The 20,621-nt window shown below is 37.0% G+C and overlaps 1 protein-coding gene and 1 non-coding gene across 2 annotated transcripts; one reads left to right on the forward strand and one right to left on the reverse strand.

Moving 5' to 3' along the window:
• Positions 1-5,396: 5,396 nt before the first annotated feature.
• LOC131637618 (uncharacterized) lies at positions 5,397-6,695 on the reverse strand. Its single transcript, XM_058908226.1, has 2 exons — positions 6,063-6,695; positions 5,397-5,921 (listed from the first exon to the last, which is right to left on the reverse strand). Exons 1-2 carry the CDS (start codon positions 6,693-6,695, stop codon positions 5,397-5,399), a joined length of 1,158 nt encoding a protein of 385 aa, XP_058764209.1.
• Positions 6,696-10,876: 4,181 nt separating this feature from the next.
• LOC131637626 (small nucleolar RNA R71) lies at positions 10,877-10,983 on the forward strand. The gene has a single exon (XR_009294374.1). It is a non-coding gene; the product is annotated as a small nucleolar RNA R71 (small nucleolar RNA).
• Positions 10,984-20,621: the final 9,638 nt, after the last annotated feature.

Genomic DNA, 20,621 nt, shown 5'->3' on the forward strand with positions numbered 1-20,621 from the left:
GTAGTCTGCCACGTGTACTTCCTTCTGATCTGATGTTTGTGAATACGACGTTTGAATATCATCAGAGTCAAACAGCTTGGTGCACAGCATCTTCTGATCTTCTGACCTTGAAGTGCTTCTGAGCGTGATACCATCTTCTGATCTTCAGTGCTTCTGATCTCATGTTCTTCTGATGCTTCCATAGACCCATGTTCTGATTCTGCTTCGACCATCTTCTGATGTCTTGCCAGACCATGTTCTGATGTTGCATGCTGAACCATTTGAGACACATCTTCTGAGCGCTGAATTATGCGTACTCTTTATATATATTTCCTGAAAGGGAAATTGCATTGGATTAGAGTACCATATTATCTTAAGCAAAATTCATATTATTGTTATCATCAAAACTAAGATAATTGATAAGAACAAATCTTGTTCTAACAAATCATACTTGCACCTCTTAGGGTAATCCCTCTGTTACTCTTTTCAAAATCAAATCTTACTGTTTCGAATACAATTCAAATTTTGCTTCTGTATCCAGTCAAGGAAAATTTTCTAAAGAAATAGGAAAAAACCTTATAAACTTAGGGTATACCTCCTAATTGCTTTCTCAATCAAAAACAACAAAAGTTCTTACACATCACTGTTTTTTCAAAACAAACTTTCAAAAAGACTATACTTTGTATATATCCAAACAAGGATCATTACAAAGTTAAAAATCTTTTTTCAAACCATCAAAATATCTTTTGAAAGATAAATACTTTGTATACATCCGCACAAGGATCATTACAAAGTTAATTCTTTACAAAATATTTAAAACCACATACAAGCATTTCAAGCAAAACAAATAATTCAAACAAGTGAGCTAAGCAATAAAGAGCCCATGGATAACCATGGATACAAAGGGTGCTAACACCTTCCCTTTGTATAACCTACCCCCGAACCCAAAATCTCTTTAAGGTCTTTTTCTGTTTCTTTTATAAACCTTTCCTTAATTGGATAAAATAAAAGTCAGTGGCGACTCTCTGATTTTCACAACTCAAAAACAAAAGAAGAGTCAGTTCGCATCCCAACAAAAAACCGAGGCGACAATATCCTTTGATTTTATTTATTTTCAGTGTAATTCAAAATTCACACGCATGAACACGAAGAACCCTAAAACTGAAATTAAACATGAAATACTCTATATGCATGATTTGATGCAATTGATTGAGGGTTAATGATCCTTAAAGGTGCAGAAACCGACTGGTAACTTCATTTTTTATTTATCATGCGTGAATTATAGAGTTTGAAGCTCTTAAAACTTACCTTAAAAATGGAGATCTAGCTCTGATCAAAGTGTGTTACAGAGTTGTTGCAATGATCCAGATAGCTTCAGTGATCCCCCTGGAAGGTGTTGAGATGCTTAGCTTGGATTGAAACTGCCCAGAACCCCTTGCTCGACCCCAAATACAACAGCTCCAAGTGAGGGGTGAAGATGATGATTCTCCACGTACAGAAGTGTTCCAGAGGTTTGGATCACCTCTAAATGCCTCCCCTGATGTGTTTGAATACTTACTTTCAAAGGAAGAGCTTTGGTTTGAAGAATCCGAGTCTTCTTGCCAAAGAACCTTTGAAAAACTTAAGTATGAAGAAAGAAGAGAGAAAGCAAGAATTCTGTTGCTTTGGTGTGATTATTCCTAAGGAATGCACTTGTATTTATAGGAAAATGATGCAGAGCAATTGGAGATAGTAAGCTTGCTTAGTGAAGTGAGTTTGGTTTTCTTGGCTATGAAGGAATTCAAGGAATCTCCAAGATGCAATGATGGTGTTTTCGAGCTAGCTCCCCATCCATTGATCTTTTCTGATCTTAGGGGACAGACATGAAGTGTAGAGCTCTCTAATTGGCTTAGAAAAGATTCCAATTGATGAATCACCATTTGCCATAAATTCTTAAATGTAATGATTACTTAATCACATGGCTTTGATTTTTGGATGTTTTGGAATCTTGATGCAAATGATCCAAATGATTCCCTCCAATCTCTTCTGATATATTTGAAGTGTGTATGCACCATTTAGTATAGGTCCTTGCACGAAAATGACCAATACCAAAATTGGTTATGCCTTAAAACTTCACTCCATGGGCTTAACTTTGAACAAGTATAACTCCTAGCTCAAAATGAATTTGAAGAAGGTTGAACACAATATGGAAAGCTCTTAACATGTACTTCAATTCATTAGTTTGGTGTTTGCCCAAAATCCTTAGGGAAATTAGTGAAAAAGTCCAATAAAGTTTGAAGAAAACTAGGGTTTCCTTGCTAGTTTTGTGAAGGCAGTCACTTTGAAGCTCCATATCTCTTCAATGGTTGATTTTTAGCCAAAAAATTATATGTGACAAAGTTGTTCATTGGATCAAAATCTACAAATTTTATGTTGGAATTTTTTTCAGTTTGTAGGTGAAATTTTGAGATATTCCCTCCCAAAGTTTGGTAAAAAACACTTGAAAACACTTAGAAAATTTTCTAAGTATGAAAAGTCAAACTTTGACTTTTTGAATCTTGATTGATTTTCTTGATTTTAGTTGATAAAATGACTTCAAATATCATATATTGATGATTTAAAACTTCAAAAGTCATGGTTGACCAAAATTTCCAAAAAGTCAATGGTGATCTTATACAGTTGACTTTTTCAAGTGAATCGCGTTACTGGAGATTTCAAATAAATTAAGCTATCCTCATCAAATGAATGATATGAATGGATAACATTGAGTTATGGGAGGATATTGAGCCATGCTTTGAGTTTTAGATCCATGCCCTGATTAAGAGTCAACTGTCCAGGTGAATTAGGGTAAAAACCCTAATTGTCGACCAGATGAAATTAATGACTGTATACCTTGAATTGAAGTGTAATGCCTTATGGATATTTTCATATGAGCTATTTGAAGATGATTGATGCCTTTGAGTAATGCCCTGGAGCTTTCTAGGGTTTCCCAAATGTGATCCCTGATTTTAGTCCTTGATGGGGCTCAAAACCCTAGACTGGTGAAGTAAACAAACTTGGGTTCAAGTGATGGGTGTCTAATCAATCATAGGTGAATAGAATGAAGTTTTTGAATCTTATGTTTGTGTTAGAGACCACCCCTTTTATTGACTGATCCTTTGCCTGAGCTCTTTTGTTTCTGAACACCCTCGATTAAGCACCAGATGAACAAGTGACTGTTCTGAGCATCTGTTTTGATTCTGATGAAAATCCTGAAAGTATGACATCTCAGGGGGGGTCAAAATTAGGGTATGACACCAGTTCTGTAATACGGTGGGAGAACTGACTTTTGAAAATATGCGGTAAGCAAGAGTCGCCATCGACTATTTTTTATCCAATATATAGAAAGGCTAAAAGAACAGAAAAAAAACCTTTTTTAAAGAATTTGAGTTCGGGGGGTAAGTTATACAAAGGGAAGGTGTAAGCACCCTTTGTATCCATGGTTATCCATGGGCTCTTAATTGCTTAGCTCACTTTTATTTTCAAAATGTTTGAAGTGTAGTGTGTGAATAGTAAAAAGAATTTGAATAAGAACTTTAGCTTGTAAATAAGCGTAGTCTTTTTGAAAAGATTCTTTGAAAAGAAGTGGGAAAAGATTTTTAATTTTGAATTTGAATTTGAATAGAGAAAGCAATCAGGAGCACTTACCCTAAGTTAGAAAAATTATTCTTTTAGCTTTTCAGTTTGAAAGGGCTATCCATACCATAGGAGGGTAGGAAGTCCTTTCATTAGATGTTAAGGGTCATCTAGAAATTATCGTTCGCCATAAAACTGTCCCTACCATATAGAGGGTAGGTAGTCTTTAGGGAAGGATAGAATAGTCATTTAATCTTTAGGCAACCAGCGATGATATCTTAGCAATGGGGCAATCATCTTATTTCGAGGCAACATCGAGGGACTAGATCTCATATGATAATGAACTGAGAGTAACATTTGTCTTGCTTAGGTATCCTCGGAATCGAGGGACTTGACTATTTTAGAATCGTAATTAAATGGCAATAGGAAGCATAAGAAGGGTTACCCTAAAGGTGTGTCTGTGGCACAATCATGTGGTTAAATTCAGATATTTATCTTGTAGATAAGTGGGCTAATTCATTTTAACAAGGCTTGCACTCCCTAAGATTACTAACCACGCAATTAAAATAAAGGCAGAATTAAAAGTTCCTACGCTATTACAATAAACACCTGTAGGGCAGAAAAATAAAGGCAGGAAATAAAACCTACAACTATTACAAGAAAACTTATTGCGACCTATACATATTTTCTAATATTTAAAAGACAGAAAGTTAAATAATTGAAATAAAGGCAGATAATAAAATAAAAAGGCAGAAATAAAAGGCAAAATTAAAATGGGCAAAATATTTAACAGAATGCATTCGACAATCACAGAGTATGGGTGGGGAAATAATTCGCGTATAAAAAACCTCATCAATTATAAGGTAACAAATCAAAAATTAAAAGGGTTAGGGAAAACAATGATTAATAGTCATGATAAAAAATAGTTAGCCAAAAAATAAAACCAGGGTTAGAAAACCTAATAATAAATTAGCCTAAAAATCCTAATTTGATTAAATTAACCTAAGTCTAGAAATGTTATTGTTGAATTAACCTAAACTTAAAAAAATTAATTATATAAACCTAAAAATAAATATTACTCTAAATTATTAATTTAAATTAAAAAAATAAATTAATTTTATAAAAAAAGATTTTGGAGTGATTTATGAAAATAACATGAATTTTATGGTTTGAGAAAAAAAATTAAGGTTTTAGTGAAAATTTAAATAATAAAACAATAAACAAATAATTAAAAAAAATGAATTAAAGAAAAACCAGGATTTGATCTGATATGGTGTGGCTGGATTCTATGTGGCTAGGCCTTGAGGGTGCATGATGGGAAAGTGGCCAGCAAAGTTGTTTGGCCAAAACAAGGTTAATGGCCAAAGGAAATACCTGTAAAAAAGGATAGTAATAATGTTAATAATGAAGATAATAATAATAATAATAATAATAATAATAATAATAGTAATAGAAATAATAATAATAATAATAATAATAATAATAATAATAATAATAATAATAATAATAATAATAATAACAATAATAACAACACAAGAAAAGAATTGGGGTTTAGAAAATTAAATTATGGACAAAATTACAAATAACCTGATTATGCATGGCATAGGGTCAGGGGTAAGAGCTAAGCATTCAAAAAGGTTGTCGTCAATGTAAGGTTCAATACTCTTAAATCCGTCATCCTCTAAAATGGGGGTAGAAGGTAATCTGATTAAGGATTCGTTGAGCTCATTTACACACTCATCAATGACATTGATGGCATAACACGCATCTCCTATCACTGGTGCCATTAGAAATTTAGATAGAATGAACTCGATCTTTTCATCTCATACCTCAAAAGTCAACTTCCCTTTCTTAACATCTATTATAGCTCCGGCGGTCGATAGGAATGGTCTTCCTAGGACGATTGGGATGTCATCATCTTCTTTGATATCCATAACAACGAAATCGGTCAGAATGTATAACTGACCAATTTTGACAGGTATGTCTTCTAAAATATCCATGGGGTATTTGACAGATCTATCGGCTAGTTGTAATGACATCTTAGTAGGTTGAAGTTCTCCTAATTTTAACCTCTTACAGACAGCCAAAGGCATCAGACTTACGCTTGCTCCTAGGTCTAAAAATGCCTTGTCTATCATATGATTTCCTAGGACGCAAGGGATAGAAAAACTTCCAGGATCTTTGTCTTTCTTGGCAAATTTATTCTCGGATATGGAATGACATTCTAAAGGTTTGGGATCGTCGAGTCGCCGTTTGTTGGACAAAATATCCTTTAAGAACTTGGCATATGATGGTATCTGGGTTATTGCCTCGGTAAAAAGGATTTCTACGTGGAGTTTCTCTATTACCTTAATAAAATTTTGGAATTGGTTCTCTGTTTTGGTGTTTTTCAACCTTTGTGGGAACGGAATATGTGGCTTGTAAGGTTGTGGTGTGCGATTCTCTACCTCTGGTTTTGATTGCTTTTCGGGTTTCTATGGTTCCTCTACCTGGTCCTTCAGTTCAGCATCTTCCTTAGGTTTTTTTGATGTGCTTAGGTTAGGATTTCTAGGTCCTTCATAAGCGGTTCCACATCTCAAGGTGATAGAATTTTCTTGGCCTTTGGGATTGGGTTGAGTTTGTCCAGGTAATTGTCCTCCAGGTACAACTTGTGCAGAGGTGGTTTGGGCTACTTGGGAAATATGGGTCTCAAGCATTTTGGTGTGGGTCATCATCTGGTCAAACTTGGTTGCCAGTTTAGTAACTATTTCGTTTGTGTGAATGTGTTGATTCATAAACTCCTTATTTTGCTGAGTTTGATTATGAATAAAGGTGTCTATGGTTTCTTTAAGGTTTGTTCTTGGTGGCACAACTTGCATAGGTTGGTTTTGTTTTTGTGTTTGGAATCCTTGGGGTCTCGAAGATCCGGAATTTTGGATGGGGTTATTGTTTTTGTAAGAGAAATTTGGGTGGTTCCTCCATCCAGGATTGTAGGTATTCGAGAAAGGGTTCCCTTGGGTATAGTTAACTTGGTCTAAGCTAGAGTCGTTCAAAAGGTTACAGTCAATGGTTTGATGTCCTTGAGTTCCACAGAGTTTGCACTCTGATTGGATTTCTGCCACTGTGGTAGGGTTTTGAGACATGTTCTCGACTTTCAAGGCCAAGGCGTTCGTAATACGGTGAACTGACTTTTTTCGAAATGTGCGGATAACAAGAGTCGCCACCGACTTTTATTTTATCCAAATTAAATAGAAAGGCTAAAAGAACAGGAAAACCTTTTCAAAGAAAAACTGAGTTCGGGGGGTAATTTATGCAAAGGGAAGGTGTAAGGCACCCTTTGCATCCATGGTTTTCCATGGGCTCTTTATTGCTTTGCTCTTTAGTTTTGAAGCCAAAAGTTTTAGAAATGTAGAAAAAGAGAAATAAGGATTTTAGCTCGTAAAATGAGCGTAGCCTTATTGAAGTTTTTTAAGAAGAAGTGAAATAAAAAGATTTTTAAACCAGAGCAAAGCAATTAGGGGCAAATTACCTAGTTAGATGAAAAATGTTCTTTTAGCCTTTCAGGGCTATCCATACCATAGGAGGGTAGGGAATTCCTTTTATTTGGAGGTTGAAGAGTAGTCGAATTATCGTTCGCCACAAGACTGTCCCTGCCATAGGGGGGCAGGTAGTCTGAGGGAAGGATCAGAATAGCCATTTACTTTTAGGCAACAGGAGGATACCTCAGCACTTCGTAGGCAACTTCGAGGGACGAGATCATATTAGCGAATCGAAGGCAGCATCATTAGGGACTTATGATCTGAATGAACTGAGGGAAACATTGCTGAGGTATCCTCGTATTCGAGGGACTTGGCTATTCTACACTGAAAAACATAAGGCAACAGGCAACAGGCAACAAGAGAGGTTACCATAAAAGGTGTGTGGGTGCACAATCACGTGGTTAACTTCGATTACATTTATCTTGTAAATTAGTTATTCTAAATTCAGTTCGAGGTTGCACTCCCTAAATTACTAACCACGCAGTAATAATAATAAGCAGTGTTAAGTGCCTTCAAGGCCACACAATACAACCAGGAGCAGTTACATAATAAGTCATGGGGAGGGGGAAAAAGCAATAATAAAACCCCAATAAAGCATAAAGTCTGACATAAGTAATAATAAAAAGGGAATAAAAAGATGAGTTTTAGGGTTATAGAACATTTGAGCTTTAACCGGTTGGTCAACCCTGAAAATTGGAAAAGGAAAAATAAACAGAAGGGTGAGTGTAGGAGCAGTTCATTGACGTTTGAAAGTAAACCCTAATTTATTTTATAAGGCAAAAATAAAATGATATTTAAAATAATAATAAAATCAGGGACTTAGCTTTTTGATCTGATATGGCGCGTAGTCGAAGGATCTTGATTAATCCTGAAAATTAGGCACAAAGAAGAGAAATGTTAGTGCATTAAAGTTCTCAACAATTATAGCGTGGCAGATCAAAAATTAAAACAGTAATAATTTAGGCAAACAAAAAGGGTAAGGCAAAAACAAACCCTGAAAGGGGACAAAAACTAACTATGGTTAATAGAAGGAACGGGTAAAAATCTTAGACTAAGGTTAATGGACAACACCTACCACCGACAGTGATTAGTGATCACGATGAAATCAGGTTTTAAGGCATAAAACATTTAATTAGCCCAAAAATAATTATTAACTAAAAACCTTAGTTTAATTATTATTGTAAAAGAAATTTTGATATTACGAGAAAAATCGAGTTTTCGATTAAAGGAAATAATTTATCAAAATGCAACATTATTTAAAAAAAACAATTAATGAGTAAAAGAAAATAATTTAAGAAAAATAAAATAAAAAAAAAGAAATTAAAAAGAAGGAAACTTAGCTGGGGCGCTGATCTGGTGGGGGAAGCCTTTGAGGGTATACCATGAGGCTGCGCGCAGGGACCTTCAGATCTGACCTTGTGATGATCCAACGGTTCATATCTGAGGACTCATGACAAAGGCGCATACACCATGCATACTGAATCTGCAAGCTTTACAAGAGATAAAAAATCAATGTGTAACCTGGGTATCGAACCGAGGCCGCTTCGCTTGCTAAAGACGCACATGCCTTGCCATTTAAGCTGCGTCTTTTAGTTGTCAGTTACATAACAAACATTTAATAAATATATAACAATAAACTAAACGGAAAAGTTCAAATTAAACCAAACCGGGCCCACAGACTTATGCATACGCCAATAGGAATCGGGGAGAGAAAAGCATTGGTTTGACTAGCGAATCAGGATGATGGAACGTGCCACGCATGCCTTTGACCGGCCCCAGAAAAGTCCAACCACCGCCGGCGCCGGCTTCCACCTTCTTCTCCGACGAGACCCTTTTTGTGGATCCTGCAAATCACGTTAAAACGAAAACAAAACCAACCAGTTCCACTAAATGTGATGCTGCGATTTCAATGGTAACGTCCTCTTGGCCTGAAACGCATCATAGCTAGGGTTTCTAGCATATCACGACCTTGACCTTCAACAATGGCAGATCAGAATCTTCGTCCTAAAACTCACATGTGGTGCGTTAAACCTGTCTTAATGATTTCCCTAAACAAGAATACACACATCAAATGCACCAACAACACATAGATTATCGAATTCAACTTTAGAAAAAGAATCACCTCATCGGTGATACTTATATGGTGCGATTAGGGATGCTCTGGCCTTATGAGATGACTTGGATCGATCCCTGGGAGCCTCATGAAGCGTTCCAGATGTCCAGAAGTGAATGAGAATCGTTGTAGAGAGAAACCTTGTATGCCCTAATTAGTAAGAAAATTTTGAGAGCTTCAAACCCTACTTTTCTTGGCCAAAATTCGTCCCCATCTCCTCTGATATTACTAGGTATATATAAAGGGATAATTTAGGTTTAGAAACTTGGAAAGAATCTCAAGGAATCAAGCTTATGATGATGGTCAATATTTGATTTAAAAATCACACATAATCTTTCTAAATTTGGCTCATTCTTGCCTCAAATCCTTTTGCATGCTTTTTCCTAATCCTTATGAGTGATTTTGGTTTGATTTTTATTTGGAATGTTGATCACCTAATCTTTTATTATTTAGTTTATGATTTCTTTGATTTAAATTGAATTTAAATGAATAAATTCAAATAAATATGAAAGAAAACCAAGAAATAAATAATATTTGACTTGTGGGCCTCTCATGAGCTTGTATTCACGTGGATGTCTTGAAATCAAAGGCCCAACATTCAAAAGTTTGAAATTTGTTAATTAGGGTTTCAAGCATTTCTCAAAAATAGACCAACTTATACCAAGCATATCTCTCTCATTCTTTATTGTATGGAAGTGTTCTAGGACTTTTTGGAAAGCCCCAGATGTCCTCTATAAGCCACTTTGGAAGCTTTTTTCCATTTGAATATTTTATCTTGATGATATGGGCTTTGACAAAAAACTGCTTTTTGCGATCTTCAAGAAGGACCTGTAACGTTTCGGCTTATATCTCTTATGCGGGAGCATTTCTTGACCTTGAGCCCAACATCAAAGTTGTAGAGAATGAAATTTCCTTGAGAATAGGCATTGGTTGAGGAATTTCTAATAAAGTATGAGGGAGATACGATCATTCAAAATTGGGTTGACTTTTAGTTCAAAACCCTAAATTAATAACTTGGACATTTGATGATTTTGGAGCTTTCCTTGATAAATCATGATCAACCTCTGATCAAATGATGAATGACACTTCAAAATGATAATGTTGACAAAAAAATCAGGAACTTTGATTGTGATTTGACCATAGTTTGACTTTTAGGTCAACTAGCTGATTGTTGATTGTTTGGGCCATTGAGTGAGCAATCTTTCGAATCAGAGCTTGAAACTTGGCATAGAGGTTCTTTGAGGCATATGAGAGACCATAGGTTCCATTTGAGTTGTCAGAACTTGATTTTTCTTGAAGAGAAGCAAAAACCCTAGTTGTGAGTTGTATGCTTAGGAGCCAGGTATGAGTGCCCACTTTTGTATTTTCTTGAGCAGTTGAGGATCATATGAGTCAAAATATGATGGGCAAATTTTGGGGTATGACAGCGTCCATCTTAGCAATCATCATGTCCATACAACTTATCTCATGCTTTCCTCCATGGCTCTCCTTTTTCTATATCGTCGCTCGTTCTATTCCCCACTGGGCGTGGTTTTGGGCCATATCCTCTATCAGGGCACAAGCGTCGGGGTAAGGTTTGTTCATCAATGCTCCGCCAGCGGCAGCGTCAATGGACATCTTCGTGTTGTAATGGAGACCATTATAAAAGGTGTGTATGATTAACTATTGCTCTAGGCCATGGTGCGGACAGGCTCTAAAAAGTTCTTTATATCTTTCCCAGGCATCAAAAAGTGATTCGCCTTGGTTTTGAGTGAAACTAGTGATCAGGTTCCTAAGGACAGTGGTCTTACTTGGTGGGAAATATCTGGAAAGAAAAGCTCTCCTAAGGTCTTCCCAAGTCGTTATTGAGTTGGCTAGAAGGGCGTCTAACCAGTCATGGGCTTTACCTCTAAGGGAGAAAGGAAACAATCTTAAGCGGATGGCTTCGAGTGTGGCTCCATTTTCCTTAAGGGTATCAGCTAACTGGATAAACACTTTTAGGTGTTGATTCGGGTTCTCTGTAGAGAGACCAGCGAATTGGTTTTTTTGTACTAGTTGTAGTAATGAGGGCTTAAGTTCGAAATTGTTGGTTGTTATAGCGGGGTTTACTATACTAGAACTAGGCTCCTCATTAGATGGTTGAGCAAACTCTTTAAGTGGTCTTTGGTTATGGTCTTCGGTCATAGCTTTCCTTAACTTAAGGATAAACAAACGTGCTCGGGCGTAACGTTCGGGTTCCACTAAAGGGTTTAATAGGTTACCGGTGCTACGATTTCTACGCATCTACCGGCTAGAATAGCCTTAGTCTAAACAGGATAACAATAGGATATGAAATTTGACGAAGTTGGTCCCCGGCAACGGCGCCAAAAACTTGATGGGTTGTTTACGTATAGCCTAAATATAGAACTGCAAGTGCACAGCCTATCAAAGTAATATATAAGATTATCGAACCACAGAGACCAATCGTCAATCCATCAACTATATTGCTAAGGTGCTTATCTAAGGTGAAAAAGAATATTGTTGTGAGTGCAGTGCAACAAGGTAAGTAAGCGAAGTGAATAACAGTTTAAGCGACAGGTTGGAATGTAAATCATGAAATCAGACTATGATCCAGACATGCATAAATGAAACGACTCATAGGGCAGTATTTTCTATTCGTAGCAAAGAATCAATTTAACGGGAACTTGTAGCTTTTGGCTACTAAGAACCGAATTTACTCTTTAAATTAACTTCCTTTATTGTCACATATAAAGGGTGCCTTCCGCATTAAAGAGGTAAACCTATTTTTAAGAAATTGATAGTTTTGACTTAACAGAAAAGTAATTTTGACTTGGAAAGATTAACTTAAAGAGACTTTTGGCTTTTGGCCAAGAGTCAGATTTCAAACCTACAACGCGTCCGAAAATAGTTTCAAAATCGTTTTCTAAAAAGAGTTAATGATTTCTATTTAACCAACCAAATCGCTTTCGCTTCTTTTGTTTGGTTAAATAATAATCAAGTCATATCATTAATATGGACGGCTTTCGATCTTACCCAAATAAACATTTAAACGCAAATTGACTTAAGTTAAAAGCAAAACATCCCCAGAGTATTTTCACTAGCATGATATTTGGAACACAATCATAATGACAATCATTACATTCAAACCTTTATAATTTATCCAGACATAATAAGTACGAGTCTATAACACATGTAGACTATGATAAGAGCGAGTAATTAAAAGGGTGCAAGTCTATAAATCGTGTAGACTATGGTAAGAGCATTTAGAGTCTATAAAACATGTAGACTATGGTAAGAGCAAGAAGATAAATAAAGCAATTAAATTGAACCTTACTGTAGCAACCTGCCCTAAAAATTAAGATTTAGAGTCGCCACCTATTCTACCAGGGCGAATAGGAAACCCTATGCAGTTAAGAGATTCGGGGTAAGTTATTATATTCAGGTCAAGGGAAGGTGTTAGGCACCCTTAACCCTTTCCTAAGGTTTTATCGAAGATAAGGTTTATGGATGATAAAGAAAGCTGACATAAAGTTAATAGGCGTTAGAACAAGATTTGTTCTGATCAATATTCTTAGTTTTGATGATAACAAGGATATGAATTTTGTATGAGATAATGTGGTACTCTAATACTATGCAATTTCCATTTCAGGAATTATACAAAGAGTATGCACAAAATCAGCGCAAGAAGCAACTGACTCAGAAGGTTCAGCATGCAACATCAGAACATGGTCTGGCAAGACATCAGAAGATGGTCAAGCAGAATCAGAACATGGGTCTATGGAAGCATCAGAAGAACTTGAGATCAGAAGCAGAAGCACTGAAGTTCTCATGGTATCACGCTCAGAAGCTCTTCAAGGTCAGAAGACAAGAAGATGCTCTGCACCAAGCTGTTTGACTCTGATGACATTCAAACGTTGTTTACACAAACATCAGATCAGAAGAAAGTACTAGAATGGCAAGCTACGCTGACTGACAAAAGGAACGTTAGAAGCTATTAAAGGCAACGTCAGTAGACACAGCGGAAACAAGGCTCGAGGTAGTTGACAAAAGAGTGAAACATTAAATGCAATGCTGTACGGATTACGCAAAGCATTAAATGCTCCCAACGGTCATCTTCTCAAGTGCCTATATATATGAAGTTCTGATGAGAAGCTCAACATAACACTTGCGCATCAAACTGAAATGCTGTCAAATTCAAAAGCTCTCAAACTTCATCATCAAGCTCACTACATTGCTGTTGTAATATCTTAGTGAGATTTAAGCTTAAACTTTAAGAGAAATATCACGGTTGTGATTAAAGCTTTTCAGAAGCATTGTAATACTCTTAGAATTTATTTACATTAAGTTGTAAGAACTAGAGTGATCAGGTAGATCAGAATACTCTAGAAAAGTCTTAGAGGTTGTCTAGGCAGTTTGTTCCTAGAGTGATCAGGTTGTGATCAGGATACTCTAGAAGACTTAGCAGCTGGCTAAGTGGAAAACCATTGTAATCAAGTGTGATTAGTGGATTAAATCCTCAGGTGAGGTAAATCACTCCAAGGGGGTGGACTGGATTAGTTTAGTTAACAACGAACTAGGATAAAAATCATTGTGCAAATTGTTTTTATCTTACAAGTTTTAAAGCTACATTTATTCAACCCCCCCTTTCTAAGTGTTTTTCTATCCTTCAATTGGTATCAGAGCGCCGGTTCTAAGGTGCAAGCACTTAACCGTGTTTAGAAAAGATTCAGGAAGATAAAAACGCTTCAGTAAAAGATGGCTGGTGAAATTCCAACAAACACACTTACATCTACATCTGGCTCTGCTGAGCAATACAATGGAAATGGTAACAATGGTTATACTAGACCACCAGTATTTGATGGTGAAAACTTTGAATACGTGAAAGATAAACTGGAAAGTTACTTCCTTGGTCTAGATTGTGACTTATGGGATCTTCTGGTGGATGGTTACAAACATCCAGTGAATGCTACTGGCGTAAGGCTTACAAGACAAGAAATGAATGATGATCAAAAGAAGCTTTTCAAAAATCATCATAAATGTAGGACTGTTTTGCTGAATGCTATCTCTCATGCTGAGTATGAGAAGATATCTAACAGGGAAACTGCCCATGATATATATGAGTCATTGAAAATGACCCATGAAGGAAATGCTCAAGTCAAGGAGATCAAAGCTCTTGCTCTAATCCAGAAATATGAAGCCTTCAAGATGGAGGACGATGAAGATATTGAGAAGATGTTCTCAAGATTTCAAACACTAACTACTGGATTAAGAGTTCTGGACAAAGGTTACACCAAGGCTGATCATGTAAAGAAGATCATCAGAAGCTTACCCAGAAGATAGGGTCCAATGGTGACTGCATTCAAGATTGCAAAGAATCTGAATGAGGTTTCTTTGGAAGAGCTAATCAGTGCCTTGAGAAGCCATGAGATAGAGCTGGATGCAAATGAGCCTCAGAAGAAAGGTAAGTCTATTGCATTAAAATCTAACATTAAAAAATGCACTAACGCTTTTCAGGCTGAAGAAGTAGATTCTGAAGAATCAGAATCAGAAGAAGAAGATGAACTGTCCATGATCTCCAGAAGGGTAAACCAACTCTGGAAAAGCAAACAAAGGAAGTTCAAAAGCTTCAGAAGTTCAAAGAAATTTGAACGAGGAGAATCTTCTGGTGGCAGAAGATCTGATAAGAAGAAAGTTGTCTGCTATGAGTGCAATGAGCCTGGACACTTCAAGAATGAATGTCCAAAACTTCAGAAGGAGAATCCCAAGAAGAAGTTTCATAAGAAGAAAGGTCTTATGGCAATATGGGATGATTCTGAATCAGAATCAGAATCAGACTCTGAAGGAGAGCAAGCCAACTTTGCACTGATGGCCACAGTGGATGATGGATCAGAATCTACATCAGAATCAGATTCTGAAGAGGTATTTTCTGAACTATCTAGAGATGAATTAGTTTCCAGCTTGACTGAACTTCTGGAACTCAAGGCTCACCTTAGTATCAAATACAAAAAGCTGAAAAAGCAATTTGAATTTGAAACTAAGAAGCTGGAAGTGGAAAATTCTGAACTGAAGGAAAAAGTTTTAAAATTATCCAAAGATAGTGGATCTCCTTTTGAATCAGAAAAATCCATTCCTAGTCTCAATCATATTCTGAAAGAATATGACTCGAGCTTCGGAAAGTTCCTATCTAGAAGTATTGGCAGAAGTCATCTTGCTTATATGATATATGGTGTTTCTGGAAACAGAAGGTTTGGCTTTGGCTATGAGGGTGATACCTCACATAAATTTGAACCTGTTGATGATCTGAAAATCACATACAAGCCATTGTATGATCAATTCAAATATGGTCATGCACATGATATTAGGCTCACTTCACATGCACAGAGTTTTAACACTGTACACACCAAGAAGCATGTGACACAACCTAAGAAATATCATGCTGTCAAACCTAAAGAATATCATGCTATTCCTCCTGTTAACTATTATGCTAAACCCAAGTTCAATCAGAACTTGAGGAAAACGGTTAAGAAAGGACCCAAGAAATTGTGGGTACCCAAGGAGAAGATAATTTCTATTGCAGATATCCTTAGCTGCAAAGAGGACAAAGCACAAAATGTCATGGTACCTGGACTCTGGGTGCTCGCGACACATGACGGGAAGAAGGTCTACGTTCCAAGACCTGGTGCTTAAACCAGGTGGAGAAGTCAAGTTTGGAGGAGATCAGAAGGGCAAGATTATTAGCTCTGGAACCATAAGTTTTGGTAACTCTCATTCCATAACTAATGTACTTCTTGTAGAAGGATTAACGCATAACTTATTGTCCATAAGTCAATTAAGTGACAATGGTTATGATATAATCTTCAATCAAAAGTCTTGCAAGGCTGTAAGTCAGAAGGAAGGCTCAATCCTATTTACAGGCAAGAGAAAGAACAACATCTATAAGATTGATCTTTCAGATCTTGAGAAGCAGAAGGTGACTTGCCTTATGTCTGTTTCTGAAGAGCAATGGGTCTGGCACAGAAGATTAGGACATGCTAGTTTGAGAAAGATTTCTCAGATTAACAAACTAAATCTGGTCAGAGGACTCCCAAATCTGAAATATAAATCAAATGCTCTTTGTGAAGCATGTAAGAAGGGCAAGTTCTCCAAACCTGCATTCAAATCTAAGAATATTGTCTCTTCCTCAAGGCCATTAGAACTTCTGCACATTGATCTGTTTGGACCAGTCAAAACAGCATCTGTCAGAGGGAAGAAATATGGATTAGTCATCGTAGATGATTATAGCCGCTGGACATGGGTAAAGTTCTTAAAACACAAGGATGAGTCTCATTCAGTGTTCTTTGAATTCTGCACTCAGATCCAATCTGAGAAGGAGTGCAAAATCATAAAGGTCAGAAGTGATCATGGTGGCGAATTTGAGAACAGATTCTTTGAGGAATTCTTCAAAGAAAATGGTATTGCCCATGATTTCTCTTGCCCTAGAACTCCACAGCAAAATGGAGTTGTAGAGCGAAAGAATAGGACTCTGCAAGAAATGGCCAGAACCATGATCAATGAGACCAATATGGCTAAGCACTTCTGGGCAGAAGCAATAAACACTGCATGTTATATTCAGAATAGAATCTCTATAAGACCTATTCTAAATAAGACTCCTTATGAATTGTGGAAGAACAGAAAGCCCAACATTTCATATTTTCATCCTTTTGGATGTGTGTGTTTTATTCTGAATACTAAAGATCATCTTGGTAAGTTTGATTCTAAGGCACAAAAATGTTTTCTTCTTGGATATTCTGAACGCTCTAAAGGCTACAGAGTATACAATACTGAAACATTGGTTGTAGAAGAATCAATCAATATCAGGTTTGATGATAAGCTTGGTCTTGAAAAACCAAAGCAGTTTGAGAATTTTGCAGATATAGATATTGACATATCAGAAGCTGTAGAACCAAGAAGCAAAGCTCCAGAAGCTGAAAGTCTTAGAAGCAATGGATCAGAAGATCAAGTTGCTGCATCTTTAGAGAATCTCAGGATTTCTGAAGAGCCAACAGTCAGAAGATCTTCTAGACTCTCCTTAGCTCACTCAGAAGATGTGATCCTTGGAAAGAAAGACGATCCCATCAGAACAAGAGCATTCCTTAAGAACAATGCAGAATGTCAATTAGGTCTTGTCTCTTTGATCGAGCCAACTTCTGTTGATCAAGCTCTAGAAGATCCAGACTGGATAATTTCCATGCAAGAAAAACTAATTCAGTTTACAAGGAATGATGTATGGGATTTGGTTCCTAGACCAAAAGGATTCAACATCATTGGTACTAAGTGGGTGTTCAGAAACAAGCTTAGCGAAAAGGGAGAAGTGGTAAGAAACAAAGCCAGACTGGTAGCTCAGGGATATAGTCAGCAAGAAGGGATTGATTATACAGAAACCTTTGCACCAGTGGCCAGGTTAGAATCTATTCGCTTACTGATTTCTTTTGCCACTCAACAATCACTCTGTATCAGATGGATGTTAAGAGTGCCTTCTTAAATGGTTATATAGATTAGGAAGTCTATGTCCATCAACCTCCTGGTTTTGAAGACTTTAAGTCTCCAGAACATGTTTTCAAACTTAAGAAATCATTGTATGGTTTGAAGCAAGCTCCCAGAGCTTGGTACGAAAGATTAAGTTCTTTCCTTCTAGATAATGGTTTCACTAGAGGACAAGTGGACACGACTCTTTTCTGTAAAACGTCTAAGAAGGACATTTTAATTTGTCTAATTTATGTCGATGATATTATCTTTGGAACATCTAATGCTTCACTTGGAAAGGAGTTTGCTAAGTCTATGCAGGCTGAATTTGAAATGAGTATGATGGGTGAACTCAAGTATTTCCTTGGGATTCAAATCAATCAAACTTCTGATGGAACCTATGTTCATCAAACGAAGTATGTGAAAGAACTTCTGAAGAAGTTTAATCTTTCTGAAAGCAAAGAAGCCAAAACTCCTATGCATCCAACATGTGTTCTAGGTAAGGATGAGGTAAGTAAGAAGGTTGATCAGAAGTTGTACAGAGGTATGATTGGATCTCTTCTATACTTAACTGCTTCTAGACCTGACATTCTATTCAGTGTTTGTTTGTGTGCTAGATTCCAATCAGATCCTAGAGAATCTCACTTAACTGTTGTTAAGAGAATTCTGAGGTATCTGAAAGGTACTACTAACATTGGTTTAGTCTACAGAAGATCTAAAGAATACAACTTAGTAGGATTCTGTGATGCTGACTATGCTGGAGATAGAATTGAAAGAAAGAGTACTTCTGGAAGTTGTCAATTCCTTGGAAGTCATTTGATCTCCTGGTACAGCAAGAAGCAAGCTACCATAGCTCTCTCAACTACAGAAGCAGAATATGTTGCTGCTGCTGGATGTAGCACACAAATGCTATGGATGAAGAGTCAGCTAGAAGATTATCAGATATATGAGAGTAACATTCCTATTTTCTGTGATAATACTTCTGCTATATGTTTATCTAAGAATCCTATCTTACATTCCAAAGCTAAACATATTGAGATTAAACATCATTTTATGAGGGACTATGTTCAGAAGGGTGTTCTTTCTTTGAACTTTGTGGATACAGACCATCAATGGGCTGACATCTTTACAAAACCCCTTGCTGAAGATAGGTTTAAGTACATTCTCAAGAATATCAGTATGGACTTATGCCCAGAATGAGAAGATGAGAAGATCTTTGTATGAATACCTTCTGAAATGTGTTAGGACTAGGCAGCTATAAGAAGTTCTGATACTAATCAATTAGAATTTCTGATTCTGTTATTACTAACGTTTCATTGTCTAAGTTGATTCAGAAGCTCTTTTAAAGCAAAACAGCTCTCACCAGTCTTTCCAGAAAATGAACACGTGTTCACTATTTTTGGACAAGCATGCGTGCAGTTGAGGAGACGCCGCCCTAGGTAACTGTGCAAATCATTTCACTTTGTCACATTATCTCTCCTAACGTCATTTCTCATTAAATGCATATTGATGTCATTTTTTTTGTAATCATTTCTTTTAAACAGTTTTCCTTTTACTTTATTTTATTTTCTCTTTCAAACCGTTTAAATAACCCGCTTCATCTTCATTTCATCTTTTTCTCTCTCTCTCTCTCTCTCTCTCTCTCTCTCTCTCTCTCTCTCTCTCTCTCTCTCTCTCTCCATTTGTGTATCTCTCTCTTTGCATTCGTCTCTTTCAAACTCTAGTTTGTGATCTAAAACCAAGCAACATCATCATGAATTCTTCCTCTCAACTGGTATACAACAAGCACAGATACGCTCCTCTGAAGACTTGCTCCATTCCTCAGTCAGAACTGGAAGTTCTCTGTGAGTCCTCAGTGGACTTTGAAAATTTGAAAGCATATGGTTTCAAACCTGATGCTAAACTCATGGCACAGGGATGGTCAAACTATCTGGCTAGATTGGCTGGACCAATTTACCCTGAACTAGTGAAAGATTTCTGGGTTCATGCAACTATCACTCCAACCGCTATTATCTCCTTCGTGCTAGGGCATGAAGTTGTGATAACTGAGAAGTTAATCAGGAAGCTATACAACTTGGTCGATGAAGAAGGAGTCACTGGTCCCCTTCCTGGCAGAGTTGATTGGTTCCAGGTTGAGAAGCTGATTTCGTGTGTTACCGGTACTGATTCAAGTCTAACTGGTACCTTGAAGCCGTTTTATCAAGTTTGGGCTGAGATTATTCTGGGCTCTCTTCATTACAGAAAGAAATTCTTCTCTTCATCTTACATCAGTCCTGACCACAAGTACACTCTCTTCTGCGTCGGAAGAAGAATTGAAATCAACATCTCCAGCATCATTTTTGAGAATCTGAAGTTGGCTATTGAAGAATCAAGAGATGACGAACGTGCAGAGTATCCTCATCTCCAAAGAAATGTTGTTCCTTTCGCCAGAATGATCTCAGACATTCTGATTGAAAGTGACCTAATGAACTCCCTAAGGGCTATTGGAACACCTAACTTCTTTAGAGTCACTCGGGGTTCTATCTTCAATGGTCTTGACTTGCTGAGAATGGAACTTGTCAAGGAAATAACAGTTGTTCCCTTTGACATTGAACACCGAAGAATTCCTGTTGCAGGTTTCTCTACTTTATTTCAAGCAGAACTTTGCCAGGCGGTTAAATTCTATTTGGAGGCTTCTGTGAGAAATCAATCGTCTATTGATCCTGCATGGATTCGTGGAAGAGTGCTTCCCTCTCAAGCTGACCTCAAGAAGGAGGATAAGAAGAAGCGAGACAAAAGGCTAAAGAGAAAGGCTGCAGAAGAAGCTGCCAAGAGAGAAACAAGGTAGAAGGTCACTTATGACCCTCTTAAGGTTGATTCCTTTGAGGCAATCAGAACAGGTAACTTCTCCAGGAAAGTGTACCAACCTCCACCTATCCAACCTTCTCCTTCTGAAC

The sequence above is a fragment of the Vicia villosa genome, unplaced genomic scaffold (genome assembly GCF_029867415.1).
Source record: "Vicia villosa cultivar HV-30 ecotype Madison, WI unplaced genomic scaffold, Vvil1.0 ctg.002056F_1_1, whole genome shotgun sequence".
In the NCBI taxonomy this organism is placed as follows: Eukaryota; Viridiplantae; Streptophyta; class Magnoliopsida; order Fabales; family Fabaceae; genus Vicia; species Vicia villosa.

Excerpts from the sequence above, each read along its gene's own strand:
- LOC131637618 (XM_058908226.1), bottom strand. The coding sequence starts at position 6,695 with ATGTCTCAAAACCCTACCACAGTGGCAGAAATCCAATCAGAGTGCAAA. Across the intron at positions 5,922-6,062 it reads ATGCTGAACTGAAGGACCAG|GTAATAGAGAAACTCCACGT; the intron begins GTAGAGGAACCA and ends AATTTTATTAAG.